Source organism: Podarcis liolepis, assembly GCF_965112155.1.
Source record: "Podarcis liolepis genome assembly, chromosome: 7".
Taxonomy (NCBI): domain Eukaryota; kingdom Metazoa; phylum Chordata; class Lepidosauria; order Squamata; family Lacertidae; genus Podarcis; species Podarcis liolepis.
Window position 1 is genome coordinate 77,360,032 of NC_139561.1, and position 24,949 is coordinate 77,384,980.

Below are 24,949 nucleotides of genomic sequence, written 5' to 3' on the forward strand. Positions count from 1 at the left end.
ATTTAGATTTCATTTTCTCAAAAATCACCTGTTTGAGCAGAGTTGTGCTAATCAAGCGTGGATGTAATTTCTGCTCCAAGATAACCAAAAGCCAGGACTATTTTCCCCTTTCCAAGATTAAGCGGGGTAAATAAGTAATCAGCAAGAGAGCACTTATTGCTCTGTTGCTGAGCAATACATGATTGCTCCGGTTTATTATTTTTTGATCATTTCTCAGAGTCCGAAAGACGCATAGTGATAGCAGCATTCTGCCATAGGGAATTTTATTAGCGACCGTCGTTTCTGAACTCTTACTGCAGTACAGGGTGTCAAAAGATTTCAGCTTAAAATTGCCACTGCTGGCACTCAGAGTGTGGGACAAGAGATTCCCGCTGCAGACACTTCTCTGTTGGCTTTGCAGATGCAGATGCTACTTGCCTGCCTGGTCTGCAAGGAAACTGTGTTGGGGGATGTGTGTGGAAAGAGCTCCAGCTCCCAAGGCTGCAGGAAGCTGGAGGACCATCTGGGGGAAGGGAAGGGGAGTCTCCTTGTGTGAGGCTGTACAAACCCTTGAAGGGATAATGCCTGAGGGCCCTGCATGATGTCCCCTAAGGCTGAGGGTGTCAGATAAGACACAAGCTTTGCTGTCAGTCTAGGATCACTCTGAGGAGATTTTGGTGTCCTTCCTGCCTGCCTCCCCATTGTCTATTCCTTCACAAATCCTGTCTTAATCTCTGTTTGAATAAGGGTGTGAGCCTTATCATTACAAAAGAATGGCCAGGCTCCCAAGGAAATCCAAACAAGTATATGGCAATGTTCATAACCCCACATACATAGATCAACACAGGAAGGCCAACCTGGAACCATTTTGATTCCTAAACTGACCAAATGTTTTCTCTACAAGGTCAAAATGGAAAAGCCTCCCCATTGTCTATTCCTTCACAAATCCTGTCTTAATCTCTGTTTGAATAAGGGTGTGAGCCTTATCATTACAAAAGAATGGCCATGCTCCCAAGGAAATCCAATCAAGTAAGTAAGAGCTGTTCGACAGTGGAATTTGACAGTAAGACCTGTTTGACAGTGGAATTTGCTGCCAAGGAGTGTGGTGGAGTCTCCTTTTTTGGAGGTCTTTAAGCAGAGGCTTGACAACCATATGTCAGGAGTGCTCTGATGGTGTTTCCTGCTTGGCAGGGGGTTGGACTCGATGGCCCTTGTGGTCTCTTCCAACTCTATGATTCTATGATTCTAAGTAACCTGCCAGACAGGAAATAAACAAGGACAAGAGAAAAAACAACATTTAAATTTCTGTGATGTAGATGGGATGTATCTGAGGGTGGTCTTAGGTTACACCCCTTCTGTGATGTATGCATAATGTTTCTGGGGGTGGTCTTGATCTAGAGGATGGAAATTTCAAAAGTCTTTATAAGCCCTTGCACAACATTTTTGTGGGTCCTCCGCCTTTCCTGCGAGTGAGGGGAGCACCCTGTTGCAACAGATCAATAAAGATCAAGCTTACTAGCTGCTTTGCTTCTCAATATTCTCTGGTTGGCGTCTGTTATTCTCTCCTACTAATAGGGAACCTATGTAAGGACTCCATATGGCCTCTTGGATACCCCTAAGGGAAAAGGGCACATTTTTATTTACAACAGTTTCCAGAACTTTGGCCATCTTGGTCGCCCTCCTCTGAGAATGGAAAAGCATCATAAGGCATGTTATATTGGTTCACATGCTCAGACCTGTCAGGTTTCACTGTCAAGTTCCATGAACTGGCAATGTCCATAAACTCACAGATAGGCTGTGCCTTGCTGTATCTGTGCACTGAAGATCAGCAGTCATGACAGTGTATCACCGGTTTTGATCTTGAAATGACATACCTACTTCAGATGGGAGACCCCAAACAGAGACTGAAAACCCCCATGCAGTTTAAAATCACCAAGGTACTTTGAGCTTATCTCTGACAAAAGCCTAATAAAGTGGTACAGGCATGTATTTCTTACTAAATGCTCTGCTGCTGATTATTTGCAACTTTTTATCCTGCATAACCTTGAAAGGGGAAAGTAGCTTTGGGTTTTTATTATATTGTAGCAGAAATTACATGCTGTTTCCAAGTTTTCCTCTTCCCCCTCCCCTGCCCAGCACATAGTTCTGCTTTCTGAGAAAACAAAAGCTAAATGGAGTCGCTATAGGGACTCCTTCTTGTAAATCATTTCTTGGACTGTGCTGGGTCATGACAGAGAGCAAAAGCTAGCAGTGTGAGGCTCACACTTCATCAAAACTCAGGAGGAATATGATGATATGATACAAAGACTTTAAACAAATTACATAATTTATAAATAAAAGCACCACTGACTCAACAGATTTCTTTCATCGCTTCCATTCCTGTTCATCTAGAATTGACCTCTTCTGCATTCATCTTCCACACCCATTTTTAAAATTATATTACAGTGGTACCTCGGGTTAAGAACTTAATTTGTTCTGGAGGTCTGTTCTTAACCTGAAACTGTTCTTAACCTGAAGCACCACTTCAGCTAATGGGGCTTCCTGCTGCCACTGCACTGCCGCTGCACGATTTCTGTTCTCATCCTGAAGCAAAGTTCTTAATCCAAGGTAATATTTCTGGGTTAGCGGAGTCTGTAACGTGAAGCGTCTGTAACCTGAAGCATATGTAACCTGAGGTACCACTGTATTAATACTAATACTCCAGAGGGAGTCCGTTCCACGGTCAAAGAGCTCTCGCTCTCAGAAAGTTCTTCCTCGTGTTTAGTCAGAAACTCTTTCCTTGTAGCTTGAAGCTGTTGTCCAGGTCTGACCATCTGGAGCAGGAGAAAGCAAGCTTGCACCACACTCCATATGGCAGCCCTTGAGATATCTGAAGGTGGCTATCATATCTCAGAGTCCAAAAGTCAGATGGTGATAGGTGATTTCTGCCACTGGGAATTTTATTAGCGCAAACAGTTTCTGAACTCTTATCGCAAAACACTGTGTACACACTGTGTACAATACACTCAGATTAAAATTGCCACTGCTGGCACTCAGAGTGTGGGACAAGAGATTCCCGCTGCAGACACTTCTCTGTTGGCTTTGCAGATGCAGATGCTACTTGCCTGCCTGGTCTGCAAGGAAACTGTGTTGGGGGATGTGTGTGGAAAGAGCTCCAGCTCCCAAGGCTGCAGGAAGCTGGAGGACCATCTGGGGGAAGGGAAGGTGAGTCTCCCTGTGTGAGGCTGTAGAAACCCTTGAAGGGAGAATGCCTGAGGGCCCTGCATGATGTCCCCTGAGGCTGAGGGTGTCAGATAAGACACAGGCTTTGTTGTCAGTCTAGGATCACTCTGAGGAGATTTTGGTGTTCTTCCTGCCTGCCTCCCCATTGTCTATTCCTTCACAAATCCTGTCTTAATCTCTGTTTGAATAAGGGTGTGAGCCTTATCATTACAAAAGAATGGCCAGGCGCCCAAGGAAATCCAATCAAGTATATGGCAATGTTCATAACCCCACATACATAGATCAACACAGGAAGGCCAGCCTGGAACCATTTTGATTCCTAAACTGACCAAATGTTTTCTCTACAAGGTCAAAATGGAAATGCCTCCCCATTGTCTCCCCTTGGCCAGGCTCCCAAGGAAATCCAATCAAGTAACCTGCCAGACAGGAAATAAACAAGGACAAGAGAAAAACAACATTTAAATTTCTGTGGTGTAGATGGGATGTATCTGAGGGGTGGTCTTAGGTTACACCCCTTCTGTGATGTATGCAGAATGTTTCTGGGTGTGGTCTTGATCTAGAGGATGGAAATTTCAAAAGTCTTTATAAGCCCTTGCACAACATTTTTGTGGGTCCTCCGCCTTTCCTGCGAGTGAGGAGAGCACCCTGTTGCAACAGATCAATAAAGATCAAGCTTACTAGCTGCTTTGCTTCTCAAAGAGAGAGAGAGAGAGAGAGGAAGGAGGGGGGAGAGGAGGGGGGAGAGGAGGGGGGAGAGGAGGTTTGGAGAGGGTGTGCTGCAGGGAGAAACCTATCCAAATTTCCTTATGTAAAACTTGGAACCACTGAGGGAAATCACCCTTAATGTGTCTTTTGCTCCAAGGGCTACTTAAGACAAAAGGGTTAAGTACTGGACCATCAAAAGTCAAGAGGTTGCCAAGTTTCAAATCTTAACATGCCAAATTCTTTTCACAGGTAAATATCAAAGCACTCCCAATGACTTCTCACATGAAATAATTTTCCCTTGTAACAGGATATGTGAACCCCACTAACAAAGTGTTTGTCCCTTCTTTTCTCCCACAGCAACTTTCTTTCTGTTCTGTGAAACAAGTCTGAATCCCTGCTGTATTAGTGACTACCATCTCTTTGTGGCTTTGACACTGGCACTGTGGGCTGGATAGGAAAAGGCGAATTCTGCAACTGTGAGTTTCATTAGCGCAAACAGCGATTGGCTGCAGGAGCCTCCTACACTCAAGCAGAAGCCATGTCAGACGTTCAACTTCTGAAAAACGTTCGGAAGCCGGAACACTTACTTCTGGGTTTGCAGAGTTCAGGAGCTGATTTGTTCAACAACTAAGCCATTCGGGAACCAAGGTACCCCTGTATATCAGAGTTTCTCTCTCCAGGAGAAACCCTCACCAGGACAGGAAGTCCAATTTATGCAGTTTGAAAGCTTCTTATCAAAGCATTGCAGCCATTTCAGGAGCTTAGGCAGGAAAACAGAGAGGCAGATGAAGCTGAACAGGAATTTCAACAGCATTTGTTGAAGCTATTTACTTAAGATGTTGTAATAACTATAATGTTGCCTGCACCCCAATTTCTGTTTCGTAAGAGATTCCTGGGGTTCCAGTGCTTACCCAGAACATGGTTTCCTTTGAATGCTCAATGGAGTTAAACACTAATGTGAGTAGTTTGAACTGGGCCTGGAACTGAACTGGCAACCAATCCAGCTGTTTTAGAAGAGGAGTTAGATGTGGAAGGCATTAACTGCTGCAATATTTCTGTTCTTGTTTAGGTGTGATAATTCTCAGAGAAGAGAAGCCATGGCTTGTAAGAGCAGCAAACAAGACACATTAGCTCAAATGAAGCAGCCATCTGGCAAACGTACCCTTGATATCGCCATCATAGGGGACTCAGGTGTTGGCAAAGCATCCCTGGTCAATGCCCTGCGAAATATGGCAGACGATGAGGGTGGTGCAGCTGCGGTCGATGTGATAAAAGGTACTAGGGAACCAATGGGGTACTTGTACCCCCAATATCCAGATGTAACCCTTTGGGATCTACCAGCTGAAGCCAAACTTTATTCAATTACATATCTTCAACTCAATATGAAAGCAAACATGTTTAATGTTTTTTTTCCTGTGCTATTGTGGCTGTACCCTTATAGAAGGATGCAGAGACCATACCTGCCCTCACCTTCCTCTTAATAGCAGTATTGTGGGGAGAAGGATTATCATCAGAATCATGGGATGGGGAGGGAAAGTTTCAAACTCTCCTTGGCCTGCAAATCCCTTCTGGGCTGTTGAGCTGACTGGGGAAGCGCCGAGAGTGCACAAACAGATTTTGCTTTTTTGGTTAAAACACACTGGAACATAATGGTCATGGCCGACTGCAGCAGCTCAGGAAGATGCATGGCTGGTGGTTGACACTTTATTGGCAAGAGAAACACCGACAGCAGCTCCCACAGGGCGACGGAAGCCGCTGCTGCTCACTCCTCTTCAAGCCCCTCCTGGTACTGAAGGAAGGTGAGGACAGGTGACCTCACCTAGGCCCCAAGTCACCCCCCACCAAAGCAGGCTCAAAGCTTCTCAGAGCTTTTCAAAATCATTTTTCTCAGCAGCTAAAAGGCATTAGCTAAGCATCAGAAACATTCCGCTTGCTGTAACTAAAAAGATTGCAACAAAGGCAGGGAACACAGTCCATTGTTTCTCAGGCCTTTCTGATGCCTTCTGGCCTTGCTAAAGAACCACATTGCAACTTACTTTCTGTCCGGGAACCATGCCAGAACAAGAGTTTGAAACATATCTGAGCACTCTGAAACCCCTTTCCTGGGAAGAGTCCAATAGTCCCAAGACAGCTTTCTGTTCATGCTCAGAGGACTCCTGAGGGAGGAGAAAGGAGGAGGGAACTGGAAAGGGGTATATATGCTTGTGCACATGACTGTGAACTTCGTGCATGCTTTTTGTGACTTATCACACTTGCTCCTTCTACCAGTTCATGGATGGTAGAAATAAAAGTCTTTTCTCCGAAACTATTCCTTGAGTGTCAGTTGACTCCCACTTCCCTTTCCCAGGTGCAATATTTTTCCCACCCGAGGGCAAAGCCTCATAAGGCTACAGTACTAGGAGATGGCGGAGCAGGGGAAGGCGGGGAGTCAACTGGCCCATCCCTTGGCTGAACAGTTTCTTCTTCCTCCACCTCATCCTGCCCTAACTCTTCTTCTTCTTCCTCCTCCTCCTTCTGGTCTGGCTCCCAGCCCCATAAACCAGTGGCTCCCTTTCCTGGGTCAGCCTCCTGGCCCCCTGTCTCCGCCACATTCACAGTCCCCAACATCTATTATCTGAGGCAGGGTCAACCCAAGACGTTTTTTTGCTGGAGGTGAAGGACAAGATGGCCGCTGCCCCTCCCTCCATTCCATGGGCAGAAACCAACTGGATCAGCCACTGAATGACTTCAGAACACTGGCAATGGAGCCCTGTCCTCTGCTCACGTGAGGGAAATGGCTTTAGGGGACTTAGGCAGGCTGTTTCCAAAGGGGTGGCCATGTCAGTTTGTTGAAGCAAAAACAGCAAAGGCAGACCCTCCAAGCAACCGTATTTTCCACCCTGGTTTCTGATTTGATCCCGGAATGTTCCGCTTTTCCATAGGATGTCCCGATTTTCATTGGAGAAATGTTGGAGGGTATGGAGTTATCTGACCCCTGAGCCATCTGAAGGGAATCCTGTAGAGCAGGGGTGGCTAACTCACAAGACACTGCGATCTACTCACAGAGTTAAAAACTGGCATTGATCTACCCCCTTTCTGGGGTGGGGGGGTGGATTATATATCAAGCACTTAGTCATCCTAGTGCATCTGTTTGCTGCTAAATGGACTTTCCCCCCTCTGCCTCAAGAGCTTTGGACAGAACCCTCTGGGTGTCATCAGCAGCACCCGATATGCATTTCTGCAGCATGAAGTAGGTGCGGAGAAGCGAAATCCCTCCGGACAGAAGGCAGCCAAAGATGGGGAAATGCTCCCAGCGGTGATATTCATAAGCCATCACTGAGAGTCCCACCAAGTCTGGCAGCACCCATAAAATGGCAGAGAACATTCCCAGGGACTGCATTGCTGCTTTAAGGGCTGTGCTTGTCTTTCCAACACACTGGGCCAGAGCTGCAAGGGATTGATTGTCCAGGCCAAAGTCTAGGAAGCACCAGGAGCGGAACTTACTAAACAGAAATATGGGAAGAAGGAAGGGAACTGGGCTTCCAAGAGCAACCAGCAAAACAAGCCCTTTGGTCCAAATCTTCTCCTTCACAGTGGTTTTCTTTTTCTCTAAGATAGGCAGGCAGATGCTAGGGAAGCGGAGCAGAAAGGCTTGCCTCTTCAGCCGCAAGAGATCGTTCTTCAGCGTTTCCTGGAGGAGGGGGAAGTCAAAGCAGTCGGTTTCCCAGTTGGAGACGATGAAGACTTGTGGGTCCCTCACTCCTTCTCTTACCAAGCACTCTTTGCAGTCCTCCTGGATGTGCAAGAGGACCTTCTTCTCATTGTAGTCAAATGGCTGTTGCCTCTTGGCGGCCGACAGGTCCAGGTCTGCTTTGGTGCGCACAAAGTAGAAGCTCTTGCCCATATCTTGGATTTCATGGACCAGGTCAGAATGGGTGGAGCGGAAGCGCTGGGAGCCGACGATGATGAAGAAATCAAAGTGATTCAAATCAACCTTCTTTTCAAATTTGTCCTCTCCAAAAGTTGCCATTCCCCTTCCGGGGTGATCCCAAAGGATCACTTGCGGAAGTGTCAGGTGTGGGTAAGCCTTGACTTGCACAGTCGTCATCTGTATGCCAGTCTCAGCGGCACGGGGGTCATCAGCCCGAAGACCCAGCATGGCATTGATGAAGGAGGACTTCCCGGAGCCGGGCTCTCCTACTACGGCAATGTGGAGCAGAGTGCTGTTGAAAAAGGGCAGTTGTTTTGCCAGCACGTGTGACATAGAGTCTGCCAATTGACCCTGAGAAATGGCTACCTCGAAGTCTTCCACCATTGTGGATCTTGGTGCGCTGCAGAGAAAGGAAGCAGGAAAATGCTAAGCGACCGGCCTAACTAGAAGCATTCATTTAAGAGTGGCATGCCCTCTGTAAAATTTCCAGCGTGTGCAATATCATTATCATTTGCCAAGCAACAAAGCTTTACAGGTAGAAGGTATGAATCATAGAAGGGACATCAGGAGCTGGAGTTGGTGAGACAGCATCTTAAAAAGCAGAGACATCACCTTGCCAACAAAGGTCCGTATAGTTAATGTTATGTACTAAAGTTCTCACCCTGGGCCAGCAGGGGGATACTGTAGATAGTTTTCACTCAGGTCAACGTCAGTTATTTTAGGCGGGAAACCCTGGGTTGTTGTTGCTACAATGTTGACAGCCGGCTGCCTATAAAAGCAGGCCGGCTGAGCTGTTTGCTGTTGAGTTCTGTCCAGCTTACAAATAAAGAGCTGCTCTAGAGAAATCGCTGTGTCGTCTGCTATGTTCGCCCACAACTTAACCCACAACTTAACAGTTAAAGATATGGTTTTCCCAGTAGTAATGTATGGAAGTAAGAGCTGGACCATAAAGAAAGCCGATTGCTGAAGAATTGATGCTTTTGAATTATGGTGCTGGAGGAAACTCTTCAGAGTCCCATGAACCGCAAGAAGATCAAACCTCTCCATTCTTAAGGAAATCAGCCCTGAGTGCTCACTGGAAGGACAGATCCTGAAGCTGAGGCTCCAATACTTTGGCCACCTCATGAGAAGAGAAGATTCCCTGGAAAAGACCCTGATGCTGGGAAAGATGGAGGGCACAAGGAAAAGGGGACGACGGAGGACGAGATGGTGGGACAGTGTTCTCGAAGCTACAAACATGAGTCTGACCTAACTGCGGGAGGCAGTGGAAGACAGGAGTGCATGGCATACTCTGGTCCATTGGGTCACGAAGAGTCAGAAAGGACCAAACGACTAAACAACAAAATACCCGTTGTCAATGACGTTAACTCTTTATTCAAAGAAAACCAAACAGCGCAGGCTGAGTGAACACAGCAACTCTTCCCAGTATATTTTGCCCCAATGAAGCTGTTGCGAGGACTTTAGGTCCCCACATCCCCTGCTCTCTAAGGCTCCTTCTTCCCCAGCAACCTGAATTTTGTCTTGTCTCTCATGCTCTGTCCTCTTCATTCCTCTTCATGTTCTGGCAGACCAGGGGGGAGATTCCCTGTCTCTACTCTGCCTCTTGACCCCCCTCCAGTTCTGCCTCTGATTCTGGACCACTCTCTGCCACAGACTCTTCCTGCTCACTAAACCCTGTTGCCTCTTCAGCTTCTGACATCTCCTCCTCCTCCCAGTCTGTTCTCTCTTCTCCCTCTGACCACTCATCTCCATCCCACCCCCAATCCCCTGGCTCTGAGATTCTTCCCCTGGGGGCTCCCTTGGGGGTTCCCCAACTGCTTCCTTCCCCCACTCCTCTGCACCCAGCCAGCCCAGGACACAGGAGCAGAGCCCAAGAGCCCTGAATTTAGAGAGGGACATGAGGAAGGGGACTCTCAGCATTTTAAGAAACGGCACTTCCTGATTTTAAAATTTTTTTTAGGTTGGGGACGGAGGCTGTGCCCATTACATTGATGATTAAACCTTACATGTTTTTAGAAAGATGCAACAAAGAGTTATCGGTCTGAAGGTGCAGAAGAAGAAGGTCTCGTCAAAAAGAAGAAGGGGTTGGGGCAGTTTTATTTAAGAATGTTTTAAGAGTGCATCCTACATTTACACACTGCATGTAAATTCTGCCCCTGCTTGTCATTTAAGTCAGAGGTTTTCAACCTTTTTGTGTTCACAGCTCCTTTGACCAAGTACCTGCAGCACCCCTGTCGGGCTCAGGAGCCCAGCTATGCCACCCCTTACCTGCAGAGCTGGCAGCCTCTCACCCTTTTTCAAACAACCCCCCTCCTTGTTAAGTCTTCCCTCAGCCTCCTCTCTCCTTTCCTTGGGAGTCCTCTGCGCAGCTGCTGATGCCACCCCTGGTCCCTAAGTTGCCCTCCCTGCCCTTAATAGAGGTGCCTCCTCACACTGCCCCACAAGTACCTGGGACTTGTCGTCTGTGCAATCTCATCTTGTGTTGATTGCAGTAGCCATTGTAGCACCATCCTGTTCATTGTTTTATTATCCATTTTGAGCAGCAAGGGCTGGTGGTCTGGCTGGCTGGGCTCCCTTGCCACTTGCCTGCTTACTCTGAGGCCCCGTTTCAGCTCCTGGAAACCAGCACCCCCTGGCCAGCCCCAGAGGCACCATCCACCTGGGGAGCTTGTAACCAGGGCTGCTGCAACAAACAGCTGTGCAAACCTTTCAGAGGCAGAGACACCAGAGGGCATCAGAGGAGGGAGGGAATGAAAGAGGGACAGAGGCCAGTGTTGCTCACGGCACCCCTGACCACCATTCAAGGCACCCCAGGGTACCATGCCACACTGGTTGAAAACCACTGATTTAAGTAATTAATAACCAGATACACCTTATGTGTCTAAATTCTCCACCCACCCACCCCTCACCCAAGCTGTACAATACAATGGTACCTTGGTTTACAACCATAATCTGTTCCGGAGGTCCGGTTATAAACCAAAACAGATTGTAACCCAAGGTGCACTTTCACCAACGGGGCCTCCCCCCCCCAAAAGTGGTTGTAATTCAAAAAAAAGGGACACGCACTTCCGGGTTTGACGTGGTTGTAATCCAAAACGGTGGCAAACCAAGGTACCACTGTCTCAGCTTTCTAAGGAAATGGTTTCTCTCCTCAGATTTCCAAAAGAATGGTTTCTCTTCTCCCTGCCCCTTCTCTCCAACCTGTGGAAGGACCAGACACAAATTCCTTGCCTCTTGACGGCTCAGCAAACCTTTATTCCTCCCTTCTCTCTCTCCCCTCCGAAGAAGTCACCTGGAGGGCTGCTGAGATTTTGTGTTGGTGTTGCTGAGAGAGGAACAGGGGGGGGGGCAAGGGAGGTGGGTTGTGAGCTCTCTCTGTGTGTGTGTGTGTGTGTGTGTGTGAGAGAGAGAGAGAGAGAGAGAGAGAGAGAGAGAGAGAGAGAGAGAGAGAGCTCTGAGACCAGAAAGTTATCATTGTGGAACAAATCAGTATGATATGGTTTGTATGTCTGTGTATTGTTTTACAACTGAATTACATTTTTAAAAAACTGTCAAGTCAAATCAAAATGCCATTTTCTTTCCTGAAACCTTTTATCAAGAAATAATAAATTTAATACTGGATTTTCTGTGAAATAATTCATTACAAGGGGAAGTGCGTGAGGAATTGAATGGGAGGAAGGGGGGTTGGAGGAGAGAGGGAAAGAAGAGCTAATTTGTCCATGACTAGGGGGCGCAATCTGGACGGTTCTGCCAGGGGCGCCAGATCACCTAGCTAAGGCTCGGCCTGCTTCCAAAGAGTTTTCCCCTCCACTCTGCCAAACCCCAAAAAGGGTAAGAGGCAGGAGGCGAGAGGAGCAGGAGGGCAGCCTCGTAGCAGCTGCAGAGGGGGATGTCGAATGAACACGCGTCACCGCTCGAAAGGGAGACCCGCGTTGATTTCAGAGCAGTTACTTACAACTCTTAGGGTAGCACCAGCTCTGCTTGCTCCCTGGTGATTGCACGTTATTTATTCCCTTTGCAGCGGCGAAGAAGGGCAGTATTGATGTATTTATTGCTTTAAAAACCCATTACAACAAAGGTGGTATCTAACATCGATGGTAACAAAGCTTTGTGTACTCTCTGGCCCCTATTAAGCAGTGCAAATGAGGACAATCTTGCAGGCAGGATAAAATCTGCCCCACACTCCTGATATTTGGGTAGATCTTCTGTAATTCAGAGCAGGGCTTTCAGTGTGACTTCCCCTGTTCTGTAGAATAGCTTTCCTGCAGAGATACAACAGGAACCCGCTACCTGCATTTTCTGGAATGAACTGAAGATGTTTTCATTCTGACAAGTTTTCCCAGGTGGATGAATAGGCTGCTGCCATGAGTGTCTATTTAGTATTGTTTGAAAAAATATTTACATATCATAGCCAGCTGATATGGAGATTGGAAGAGCTGAACTTAAGTATTGGAAAAATGAGAAACTGAAAGTAATAAATTTGCCCACTTCCCTCAGGAGATCTCCCCCTACGCTGAAAGAAATACTTGCTGACATTCCCCTTTCTACACAAATGTTAATGGGGCAGGAGTCCCTGTCCTCTTTTTCATCTCATCTCCCCCACATCTCCTCTAAAATCTGCTCTGGAAAGTTGCTCCCAGCTGGGAAGGTGTGCAAGTCATTCGCTTGGGTGAGGAGAAAACATGATGCAGACAGTGATGTTGAAGCTGGAAGCTCCTCATATGCTTCAGAAGGAGGATATTGACAAGATGGAACGTGTACAGAGGAGGGCGACCAATCAAAGCTTTGGAAACCAAGCCTTATGGGGAACGGTTGAAGGAGCTAGGTAGGTTTAGCCTGGAAAAGAGGAGGTTGAGAGGAGATACGATAGCCATCTTCAAATATCTCACAAAGAAGAGGGAATAAGCTTGTTTTCTTCTGCTCCGGAGGGTAGGCCTCAAATGGCTTCAAATTACAGAATTGCACATGAGGAAGAAATAGTTTGTTTGTTTTTTGGAAAAGTTCTAAGATTCTGCAGGGTGCAGAGCAGCTATAGACCCCGACACTCCCCACTGTGGCGGGCGCTGTACTGGCTGTGACGTCGCATGGGGGCGGTGCGTGCGTTAGTAAGGGGCATGTACGCTGGTCACTGCATTGAAAGGGGGCATGTACGCTGGTCACTGTTTTGAAGGGGAGTGAACAACACACACACAAACACACACACACAAAAGGTAACTTGTTAATTTAACGTTTATTCTATGAGGAGGAGTAATTCTGAGGGGTCAAACAAAGAAATAATAAAAAAGTGACAAAAAAGTTATTTTTATAATGACAAGTTTTGCGGCTCCCAGTTTTTTTTTCTTCGGAAACAGGTCCAAGTGGCTCTTTTTGTCTTAAAGGTTGCAGACCCCTTCCCCAGATGGTCCTCCAGCTTCCTGCAGCCTTGGGAGCTGGAGCTCTTTCCACACACATCCCCCAACACAGTTTCCTTGCAGACCAGGCAGACAGGTAGCAGCTGCATCTGCAAAGCCAACTGAGAAGTGTCTACATCAGGAATTTCTTGTCCCACAGTCTCAGTGCCAGCAGTGGCAATTTTAATCTGAAATCTTTTGACACACTGTACTGCAGTAAGAGTTCAGAAATGACTGACGCTAATAAAATTCCCCATAGCAGAATGCTGCTAACACTATGGGTCTTTCGGACTCTGAGATATGATCAAAAAATAATAAACCAGTGCAATCATTTACTGCTCAGCAACAGAGCATTTATAATAAATTATATTATCAGCTCTGTTGCTGATGATTTATTTTTTTATCCTGCTTAATCTTAGAAAGAGAAATTACATCCTGTTTCCAAATTTTCCTCTCCCCCACCCTTGACCAGTACACAGCTCTGCTCAAACAGGTGATTTCTGAGAAAAGGAAACCTAAATGAGTTTGCCCTAGTTCCTCCTCCTTGTAAATAATTTCTTGGACTGTGCTGGGTCATGACAGAGAGCAAAAGGAAGCAGGAATTTCTCCAGCCTGAAAGCAGAGGAGGAGAATGCAAACAAAGTTTTCCCCAACATTGAAAAGAACGGATTTGTTTGGAGTCTCTGTATCATGCCATCCCATTACTCCTGCGTTTTTGGTGCAGTGTGATCCCCACATGACTGGCTCCAAAGGGCCGAAAAACTGAAGCATATGGGGTGGTGTGGGGTAAAAGCAGGAGCCCTATGTCTAGGATACCACAGTTATGGCTTTCCCCAAAGAATTCTAGGTAGTTAGTTAAAGGTGCTGAGAGTTCTTAGGAGGCCCCTATTCCCTTCACAGAAGTACAATTCTCAAAAGTGATTCAGCAGCCTCTTTAATCAGAAGTGCCTGGGCACCATTTTTGCGTGCAGAGCTGAGCCGCGATGGGTGAAAGAGGGAGAGGAGCTGGGGAGCATGAGAATGAGAATGACTTGCGCACAGTTATAGGAGCCAGCTCCCAGGGGCCGAGATATGGAAATATTAGAGGGGGGCTGCTCCCCATAAGGTGATGGGCATTGCCATTCAAATGGGGTGCGCACGCCACATCTTGTGATCTATGAGGTGAGGCAGGGCTTACCTGCCTCCCCCCATATTTTAAGTTGGCCCCCCAGCACACAGTCCTGTTACCTCTGCTGCTTGGCTCCCTCTCCCTCTCCAAGCCCGGCAGGAGTTGTGTTCCTGCTACTTTCTCACAAGGGCAAGGGCAATGCCCATCAACTTTTTTGGGAGGGGGTGCCCCTCAAATATGATATTTGAAGGAGAAACACATGTAGACTCCTAACTCTGTGGTTAAAGTGGTTATCAGAGGCTGTCACAGCGGGAGGGGCCTGCTCTGAAGCATGCTGGGCAACTGTAAACCCCATGAGACCCCCCAGCGTGCCCCCCCCAGCATTTTCTCCCTAGTGGAGGGGGGATACAAGCAGCTCCTCCTATTCTGCAAGAGTCCGCTGCACTGGCATTAGTTCTCTCCCAGTGTTTTGCCTTGCTTGCTTCTATGAATGTAACTGAGCATCAAACTCTGCCCTCAGCATGGCAACTCCAAATTTCCAGAGCTTGTTTCCATGAGCTCATTACTGAGGTAGACACCATGTTTCCTTCCCTCTTGTCCAGCTGTATACTTGAGCTGCCTTCTTTCACGGCTCCAGGAGATTCACGTTTGAGAGACTCCCTTGCATGGCAGTGAACTCCTAGGGGCTGTTTCATATATGTTGGAAGGCGCCCAGGCTGGTTGGGGCAACCCAGTCAGATGGGCAGGGTACAAATAATAAAATTGCTGTCGTTGTTGTTGCATTTCCTTCTGCCTCTTTCCCACAGCAACATGCTACCCACCTACCCACCAAGCTTCGGTTTCCTGACTCCTGGTTTCCTGACCCCCGGACTCTTGGTTCCCTATTCCTGGTTTCCTGATTCGTGGACTCTTGACTTCCTGACTCCTGGACTGCTGATTCCTGCTTCCCGTCCTCTACTCCTGTCCCCACGTACCGAGCCAGGACTCCGACTGCCTGTAACCCAGATGGTGACAGTGTTTTGCTATTTGTCAGTAAAAACTATATTACTTTGTCTGTTTATTTGTGTTGGCAGCCAGTGGGGGAACATTTCAACCTCCATGGCTTTAAGGCTGTAAGGCTTTACAGAAAAGTTGCATTCTGAGGAGGGCTAAACTCTTTCCACAAATAAGAGCTGGTGTTGCTGATTCCCAGCTTGATGCATAGCCAATGCATAGCCATCTCTTAGTGCAGCTGCTAGTTGCTGTCAGTGTAGCCCCTGTGATAGCTGGAAAAACTTGGATTTTTATCTCAGCAGCTGGTAAAATCATGTACGGACTATAACAATCTCAAAAACAACTGGCTAGTGATTGGAATGAACAAGTTCAATGTGCACTGAATTAGTTTGAAAAACATCTGAACTACATGTGAAAGTAGTTCCCATAATTTCTGGGTAACCTGAACATGAATTAGGTTGATGTTGGGGCAAAATGAAGAATGATTTCTGGCTCATCTTCAAGTTCATTGTCACTTTCTAAATGCTTTAGAGTATTTATACACAAAAAAATTGGGTTTTTTCTCAAAAACCAAGAAACGAAAAAAGGAAAATAAAAAGCACATATCCCTCAAAAACAAAACAAAACAAAAAGAAAGAAAGAATAAGAAGCACCGATCTGGAGTTATTTGTGGCAGGAGGACACCCAAAACTCCCTCTCCTCCAACTATGTTGAAGATGAACCAGTCTTTCTCTGTTTCATAGCATCCTAAAATACAATGAAATTTGTGGGTATGTGTATGCTTACTTCCCGAGGAAAAACCCTCCCCAAAGGCTCAGGCTTCCCCTACCCACCCACCCAGCTGGTGAAGAATAGAAAAGATTAATCATTACAACAAGGAGGCTGAGAGAAAACAGGCTTGTGGTTCAGGTTAGGACACCTAAATTTGGACTGTTGCCTATAGCTTTCCCATGCCTTGATTAAATGATTTTTTAAAACAAAAATTAGAACAGTTGGGGAAATAATTGCAGTAGGAAGGATTCAGAAAAAAAACATTTCTTAAAATTTTAATATTTATTATTTCATTGATATTAAGTAAATAAGGCAAAAGGAAAGAATAGAAATCAAAAGAAAGGAGGCAGAGAATACATTAAAACATTTTTAAAAGCAGCAATAACAAAATAATCACAAAATATACTAAAGGCTACAAAACTATATAGTATATTTTTGCATTGAAAAGCGTGTATCGCAGGATCCTACCCAAGACGATATCTGTGTTAGATCTTGTTTAATATGAACTGCTTCAGATTTTGATATCTCCTCATTAAGATCAGTAACTTTTCAATCCAGGGCTGTAATTTTATGATTCACCTTTGCTAAATTATCCTTCAGACATTAATTCTGCATCACAATTTACTTAAGCCTATCAGCAATAGAACTCTCTGAAGCCATTTCTCTTCTCTTCTTCTCTCCATTCTTTATGTTTGGCTGCTGCAGATTTGCTCCATGTCGGAGGGGGAGACATCCATCGTTTTAACACTGACAGGTAGGATATAAGAAACATCTTATCTGGACAAAAATTGCCCAGGCAGTCTACTGATTAACCATTGCTACAATAGGGCTGCCTTATGTCTGGGATTTGTCCGTTGGAAGTAGTGTCCAGCCAGAATTTTTGAAAATTGGTAAAAATGTCTGTGAAAACATATGGAAAACCGTGGCAAGCCATGTCAGAAGTGTTGGGGGTTTTTTTTGGTGAATTTCCTTAAAAATAGCTCAGAAACTTCTTTTGTTTTTGGGAGATTTTGCCAAAAATCTCATCAACTTTGCCCACCCCATCTCTATACCTTTGCCCCTCTCCCAATAAGCAAAATTTCTATAACGTTTGTGTCCAGATTTTCACTTTTTGAAATACAGTAGTACCTCGGGTTAAGTACTTAATTTGTTCCAGAGGTCCATTCTTAACCTAAAACTGTTCTTAACCTGAAGCACCGCTTTATCTAATGGGGCCTCCTGCTGCTGCTGCACCGCCGGAGCACTATTTCTGGGTTAGCGGAGTCTGCAACCTGAAGTGTATATAACCCGAGGTACCACTGTATGGCAGTGCTACAAGTCCTGAGCTGAAGAGTAATAAAGGAAGCATGCTAGGATGCCATGTTGCAAAACCAGAAGACGAACTTGTGAAGGGAGCAATTGGTTGATGCTGTGGTAGAAAGATGAGATTATGCATGTTGTACCTGGATGTCTCTTCCCAGGTAGATGTATTGGCTGTTTACTTGCGTCTCTTGGGCTCAGCAGCCTTTGCCAGAACTTTCTCTGCATCTTTCACAGCGTTTTCCAGGAAGTCCTTCAGCAAGTAGAATGTGGTAGCAAAAGAACTGCCCCCACCATAGAGAGACCCCAACACAGGTATGAAATCCAGAACCAGCTCTACCACTGTGATTGCTCCCCAAATTGCTGACCTCTTCAAGATATCCATGACAAATTCTGTTGTGATCATACCGGTGCTTGGGGTATGTTCAATAACAGATTTCAACTCCTCAACAGGTTTCCCCACACGATTTGCTAGTATATTGAGAGAATTTTCATCCAACCCAAAAACTTTGCAGATATGGATCATTGTTGAAACCAGAATGCCAATGTCACAACCAAGCGAGAGGAATGGGACAGGAATCAACCCAACAGTACAACTCACCATGGCTATTTTCCATATCAGGCTCTTCATAGCAGCCTTTTTCTTTGTAATGCTATCTTTTGTTAAAATTGGAAGACACATAATTAAAACATTTCTCTTGATTTCATCCTGTTCCTTTTCAAAGGTCTCTTGAAGGAGGGGGAAATCATACTTGCTCAAATCCCACCTTGATATCAGAAAGACCCTTGGAGAAGACTCACCAAATGCCTTCAAATTATCATAGCTATCTTTCCGTATAATGTGAAGAGTCTTCTTCTCAGCTTGCATCATCTCATGGGTGTCGTCCACATTGATGCGTTTTGACCGCCTGTAGTTATCTATATCGATATCCACTTTGCTGCGCACATAGTAGAATTTCTTCTTATTTTTACGGACCTCAAGAGCCAATTTGGTGTCATCCTCAGTGAAGCGCCCTGAGGCGATGATGATGAAAAAATCATACTTGCTGAAATTGACCTTCTTTAGGTATTCCTTTGCACTAAAATTATTTGTTCCAATTCCTGGTAGATCCCAAATTTTGACTTTGGGGAATGCGGGGTGTGCATATTCTTGTGGCACCATTGTTGTTTCTGTCACCCCCGTCTCAGCTGCACCCTTTTCATCATCTTTCATTCCTCGCAGGGCATTGACAAAAGATGATTTCCCAGCACCTGCTCTTCCTGTGATGGCAATTTCCAACGTGATGTTCTTTAATAAATCTGACTGCTCTTTAGCTTCAGCTGAAACAGCTTCAAATGTTTTTCTCTCCAAAGCAGTCTGCGCTTCAGCAAGGTCTTTTCTTAAGGTTTCTGTTGTTACAACACATTGTTTTTCTGTTGTTTCTATTGTTACGGCAGGATCCATGACAGTGATTCCTTGTGGCACAGTTTATCTGAGAAAGAAAAGAAAACTATAATAGTTAAATGATAGTCTTCAACACACTTTTATGGACATATTTACAATCCATGGTTTGTGGGGTGGGGGAATCAATTTACATAGGACATATTTCTAAGACCAGTGGGTTGTTTGAGCAGCAGCTGGTAGTATTTCAATAAAGTGAAGAATTGTGCCTGTTGTCAATCTCTCAAAAATGCATTCACACATAACCCTTAAAACATGTTTATGTGGGATGTGGATCTTTTTTGAACTCAAATTATTCATCCCTCCAGAGATGTGTCTAAAGGAAGCATTTACACCCCACTAAAGATTCCCTTTTTTGGATAAAACTTTGGATAAAACACTTCATAAATAAATAAGTCAATGCACTGTGCATATCCCTCGTATATTCTGGGCAAGTCTTGCCCTGCCACTTTTACAAAAGTCACCAGTAAAAAGAAGAATGTTTTTTTTAAAATGCCATCAAGGGGGAGGTGAAAAAAAGGAGCCAGAGGGTGATGCAGATAAGTGATGCAGAAAGAGCCCAGAAATATTCTTAAAGGGCAATACTCAATACTGGGGGAAATATCCACATTGGGTTCTTGTCAACTAACCTTTACGCAGCAATGACTCATGACTCACTGAAATTGATAACCATGCCTAAGATCCATCAATTTTAATAGGTCTACTCTGAGTAAATGTTAGTTGAAGACAACCCATTATCAGCAACATTATCTTGTCCTGAAAGCTATATACATATAACGGATAAATAAATAAATGAAATACAGCTATAGGAAAAAAGAGCTATGAGGAAGTCACAGAATCATAGAACTGTAGTGTTGGAAGGGACCCTGAGGATCATCTAGTCCAACCCCCTGCAATGCAGGAATATGCAGCTGGTCCATACAGGGATTGAACCTGCAACCTTGGTGTTATCAGCACCATGGTCTAACCAACTGAGCTATCCAGGCTCATGAGCTAGCACCTACCCAGAACCAAGAGAAGCTCCAGCATCTTCTGCCCTGCCTTGCCTCGAACCCTTGCCATGCAGTTTTTCTAATCAGAAGTGGCGCAGATACCATTTTTACACACCAGCAAGTGCTGAGACGCAGCCCTGACAAAGCGGGTGGGGTCATGAACTGCATTGCAATGCTGATAGACGCCTTTTATTAAACTCGGGCGCAGGGGGGGGGAGAGGGGGACACCTTTATTGCAGCACGAGCTCTGCTTGCTCCCTGGTGATGGCATGTTATTTGCCGCGGGGAAGAAGAGCAGCCTTCTCGAACACCATTGTTAATATTATTGTTTATGATATGATATATGATATCACAATAGCTATAATGTAATGGTTAATATAATAACAATAAAATGAAAAAATAACAAATAAAAGGTAAACAACAGCAACAGCAATTGTTTCTGCCACCCCCACCAAGCAAGGAGCTCAGAGTTTCCTTTAACGCAAAGCAGCTCAAAAAGAAACGGAAATCATTCTAGAACGAGGAGAAAAGTTTAACTCCTTACCTGCTGCCGCACTTATATTTTGCAGCCAAGCTCAGTCCTCTTCTTGGAGGTTTTGCTTCGAGGTTTCTCGCGCTTTTCTCCGTCCTGCTATCTCCCTCTGTCTCCCTTTTATACCCTCTTCCTCCTGATTGTCACACTACTAAAAGCAAAAAAGAAAGCGAAGGTAACCAGCGAAGATGAGATAAGATCGCAACAAATAGCCGAAGCCGCATTCCTGGCCAGAGGGAGCTTGTTTGCGCAGAACTGTGTTGCTGGCCAGGCGTGGGGAGAGGAAAACTAGTAAACAGGATGCAGTTTCTGCTCCAAGATTTTTACCCATCTACCATGGCCACATTCTCCCTCTCTCCCCACATGGCATTTTAGTAGGCCATGTATCAGTATGAGACCACCCCATCCTCTCATCTTACACAGTTACACCACTGCTTGTACGTGTGGCAAACAGAGAATGACAACGAGGCAATGAGCCTCCATTGGTCTGTCATCTGAAGGAAATGCACTGTGCTAAAGTTCTCCTGAGCTTTCTACCAAGTAGCAATGAGGCAAACATGGAATTGGAACCTGGACCTAGGGCACAGACTCACTTGACGTTGTGGTGAGCCTCAGGCCTGGAAAGGGTGGTCATAGGTAGTCAGAGACTGTGTCAGCAGCAGTAAGTAAAAGCTCATGTGACACGAGGTAGACGTGCGCATGCCTGGCTTTGTGGCAAAAAGTATACAATCAAATAAGAGATGATGCAAGCTGCAGAACACCACTATATAAGGGAATAAGCGTAATCGGGGAATATAATTGGTCAGGAAAGGTTATGGTAAGGGGAGGGGGTATAACAGAGGGGGCTTGCCAAGCCTTGGGTCCAGCCTTTGGGTGCAATCCCCCTGGACCATGCTTCTGTACAGAGCCATGATGCACCCCTACTTGGCCTCTGCTCAATTAGTCCTTAGGCAACACAAGCCACCTATTCTCACCTTCTTAGCTAGAAGCTGCCAAGTCTTAGAAAAGGGAATTCTGTAACCTAGCAGACTGCAGCTGGGAATTTTGATGTCAAAATTCAAAACAGGAGGGAGAGGGTCCAGGCAGCGAGCAACCACAGCCTCTTCTGCACCTGTTTGTTATGCTCAAAGCCTAGCTGAGGGCAGACCACAGATTTCCTGTTGCTAGCACCAACTCACAAGAACGAGAGCATCAGTCTGTTGAGATCTTCTAGCTTTTCTTCCACAAAGTCCAGAGAGGACAGTAGAGCGTGTGAGCAACTGAAGTGAGAAGGCAAACTATCCTATCCTCAAACGTCTGTTTGTCAAGGATCTCGAGGAGCAAGTAAGTCTTATCAGAGGTCCTTCAAAATCTTTTCCTCCCAGCCTGCTTTCCCCTTGCTCAGCTGGCAGGCTTGTGATCCCAATGATGTTAGATCTCCTGCTGCTCTTGAGCTTCTCCCCTTAGGTTAACAGCAGCATTGGGGGGAGAGGGATTATCATCAGAATCATGGGATGGAGAGGGAAAGTTTCAAACTGTCCTCTGCCTGCAAATCCTTTCTGTCCTGTTGAGTTGACTGGGGAGTATCTGAGAGTGTTTAAAAGGAGGCTAGACAGCAGAGGTTAACAGTTATCTGAAGCCCACTGTCCCCGATTGCCCATGAAACAAGGCAAACTATCTGGAACCTCCCCTTCTCCCACCTCCAAGATGGCTGATCAGTGGAAAGGTACATTGTGAGCCTCATAAGACTAGGCAGTTGGAGAAAAGCAGTCTGAGGGGTGCAAATGGCATGCTTCTGAAGCAAAGTTAGAAAACCTCCCTCTCTCTCTCTGCCGAGCAGTGGCAAGAGCCTGTGGGGTTTCTGGCATGCACCCAGGGTCTGTGGTCCTTTGGAGAACTGAGACACGGCAGGGGTGTCTTTTGCCACCACTTACTGGATGCTGTCAAGCTTCCTGAGTAATCTAGCTGAGGATGCTGAAAGGGTTCAAAAGAAAGCCCTAGGACCGGAAGAGTGTGAGGCAGAGCATCTCAGGGCCAAGTAGAACTGGCACAAGACATGATGCAACCCAAGGTGGGGTAATAGGAGCTGCTGCTGCTGCTGCTGCTATGGCAAGTCTTCCCACTTTGGCACCCCTTTTCTTACCCATTTTGGCTGGTTCTAGAGACAATGGAGCAGACCCTATAGCTGATTTGCCTTACCACAATACGACACAATCAAGCTTTTAAAAATAGGAATAAAAAGCAACAATTTTTGTAAAGTCCTTTGGAGACAAGCATGCCAGCCAGGCACACCACTGCTCCCCATTTCCTGTATGGAACCCAATACTCTTATGAATTGAATTGGACAGGTTTAATCAACGCACCCTTTGAGATTCATTACACATGTCGTGTCCACAGTGAATGCTTTTTTTAACTGATACTTTTTAAATATACTCCGATGTAAACTAGAAACATTTGTCATATTGATGTAACATGCTGTCGAAACCTTTCTGTGTAATTTCTACCCAGACAGGCCTTTAAGAAAGAGAATTCTTTGATTTTGATGTAGTTTTATTAAGATGTTGCTAAAATTATTTTGTTAGATGACAGTAGGCAATAATCAAAATTACTGTTGAAGTTGAAGTGTAGGTATTTTGGGCATACAGCTTTTTCCTTTCTGAGGTTGCAAATTTTGTGGAATGTAATCTTGCTTTTCTTTGATAATGGAGAAAGCTTAGAAAAAAATGCCCTCTTCAAAGGAAAAAAAATGGGAATATCCATATCTCTCTTTCATTTGACCCATATAATATTTTGCTTCCTGCCCAATTCTAGCCTTGCTGCTTCAGGCAATTATAATTTAGTTAAGATTTAGTCAAGGTTTCTCAGCTTTAACAATATTTTAGATTTGTAATGCTAACATATTATACTGATTTTATGTTATTAACCTCATTTATCTTATTTTCTGTAGTGCTCAATTAAGTTCCATCAGATAAAGAAAACGTATTTGCTATGTGCCTGAAGACTCATTCTTGAACAGCTGAATTTAGGGGGACTAATTTCGTCATAAAGGGAACTGACATGAGAAACTGGATTTCTGCTTCACAGAAATCGAGCTTAGATTTCCCCCTGAACAAAGAAAAAATGTGTCACACTGCCCACTCTCCTTTCCCCTTTTACTTTCAAAATGCTTTGCTGACACTAATGCAGCAGCCTCTCTTTTCTCCCTTGCTTTGCAGAAGAGGGTCATCTCTCAAAGGGAGACATTCTGGGTTAGGTGGCCGGGGAGAGTTGCCTGCACACACATGTTTCCATAGGGGCTAGAAATTGTTTTAAAACATAGTTAAAAGTTCAAGATTAATAAAGTAAGGACTTGCAACCACTTCAAACTTTTTGTTATCACATTCTGTCAGACAACAACAAAATGTACCAAACTATTGTAATTGGTCTTAATGGCATTTGCTATTCTTACTGCCTATCTCGCTGCCCAGCAGTCTCCTTGCCTGAGCCAAAAGAGCTTCTCGGGGGGGGGGGGGGTTGAGGAGTCATAGACTGCTGGTTTGGGGGGACTTCAGCATCCATGCCAAGGTGACCAGCTCTGGGATGTCTTAGGACCTCATAGTTGCAATGGCAACCATGGGGCAGTCTCAACATGTCAACAGCCCAACCCATGTGGCAGGCTGCTCTCTGGACCTTGTTTTTTCAACTGGGCAAGAAGAGCGTGATCTGAAAGTGGGGCATAGTGACATCATTCCCTTGTCATGGTCAGATCACTTCCTGTTGAGATTTATACTTTCAGCACCTTTTCCCCTCTGCAGAGCTGGGGGACCTAATAGGATGGTCTGCCCTCAGAGATGGCTGCCATAGTACCAAAATAGACATGTGGTTGGGCGACCTCATTTAGGTTTCATTTTCTCAGAAATCACCTGTTTGAGCAGAGCTGAGCTAATCAAGCGTGGGGGAGAGGAAAACGTGGAAACAGGATGTAATTTCTGCTCCAAGATAACAAAAAGGCAGGACTACTTTCCGCTTTCCAAGATTAAGCAGGGTAAATAAGTAATCAGCAAGAGAGGATTTCTTGCTCTGTTGCTGAGGAATACATGTTTGCTCCGGTTTATTATTTTTTGATCATTTCTCAGAGTCCGAAAGATGCATAGTGTTAGCAGCATTCTGCCATAGGGAATTTTATTAGCGCCCGTCGTTTCTGAACTCTTACTGTAGTACAGGGTGTCAAAAGATTTCAGATTAAAATTGCCACTGCTGGCACTGAGAGTGTGGGACAAGAGATTCCCGCTGCAGACACTTCTCTGTTGGCTTTGCAGATGCAGATGCTACTTGCCTGCCGGGTCTGCAAGGAAACTGTGTTGGGGGATGTGTGTGGAAAGAGCTCCAGCTCCCAAGGCTGCAGGAAGCTGGAGGACCAGCTGGGGGAAGGGAAGGTGAGTCTCCCTGTGTGAGGCTGTAGAAACCCTTGAAGGGATAATGCCTGAGGACCCTGCATGATGTCCCCTAAGGCTGAGGGTGTCAGATAAGACACAGGCTTTGCTGTCAGTCTAGGATCACTCTGAGGAGATTTTGGTGTCCTTCCTGCCTGCCTCCCCATTGTCTCTTCCTTCACAAATCCTGTCTTAATCTCTGTTTGAATAAGGGTG

At 45.5% G+C, this 24,949-nt stretch overlaps 3 protein-coding genes and 2 pseudogenes across 18 annotated transcripts in view; 1 reads left to right on the top strand and 4 right to left on the bottom strand.

Moving 5' to 3' along the window:
• LOC310712383 (interferon-inducible GTPase 5-like) overlaps nt 1-24,949 on the bottom strand; it is a 323,482-nt gene that overhangs the window by 163,948 nt on the left and 134,585 nt on the right. For 4 of the 12 annotated variants that reach the window (XR_014528869.1, XM_083515363.1, XM_083515370.1 and 1 more), the window contains one exon: nt 20,355-20,438. The exons of 2 other annotated variants lie outside the window; for them this stretch is intronic. Coding sequence is in view for 6 of the 10 variants with exons in the window: in XM_083515363.1 (XP_083371489.1) it covers nt 20,355-20,438 (84 nt within the window). In the remaining 4 variants the exon portion in view is untranslated. Of the gene's footprint in view, nt 1-17,326; nt 18,850-20,354; nt 20,494-24,949 lie in introns of those variants that run through there. 6 more of the 12 variants (XR_014528870.1, XM_083515365.1, XM_083515374.1 and 3 more) reach the window with 4 other exon arrangements.
• Nucleotides 1-24,949, bottom strand: part of LOC310712385 (interferon-inducible GTPase 5-like) — a 190,647-nt gene that overhangs the window by 138,690 nt on the left and 27,008 nt on the right. The window lies entirely within an intron of this gene.
• The window catches only part of LOC310712403 (interferon-inducible GTPase 5-like), a 144,657-nt pseudogene that overhangs the window by 92,765 nt on the left and 26,943 nt on the right, over nt 1-24,949 (bottom strand). The window lies entirely within an intron of this gene.
• Nucleotides 1-24,949, top strand: part of LOC310712395 (interferon-inducible GTPase 5-like) — a 195,324-nt pseudogene that overhangs the window by 77,441 nt on the left and 92,934 nt on the right. The gene's annotated exons all lie outside the window — the stretch shown is intronic.
• LOC310712405 (interferon-inducible GTPase 5-like) lies at nt 7,007-11,025 on the bottom strand. Its single transcript, XM_083515436.1, has 2 exons — nt 10,883-11,025; nt 7,007-8,216 (listed from the first exon to the last, which is right to left on the bottom strand). Exon 2 carries the CDS (start codon nt 8,198-8,200, stop codon nt 7,043-7,045), a length of 1,158 nt encoding a protein of 385 aa, XP_083371562.1. The 5' UTR covers nt 8,201-8,216; nt 10,883-11,025; the 3' UTR covers nt 7,007-7,042.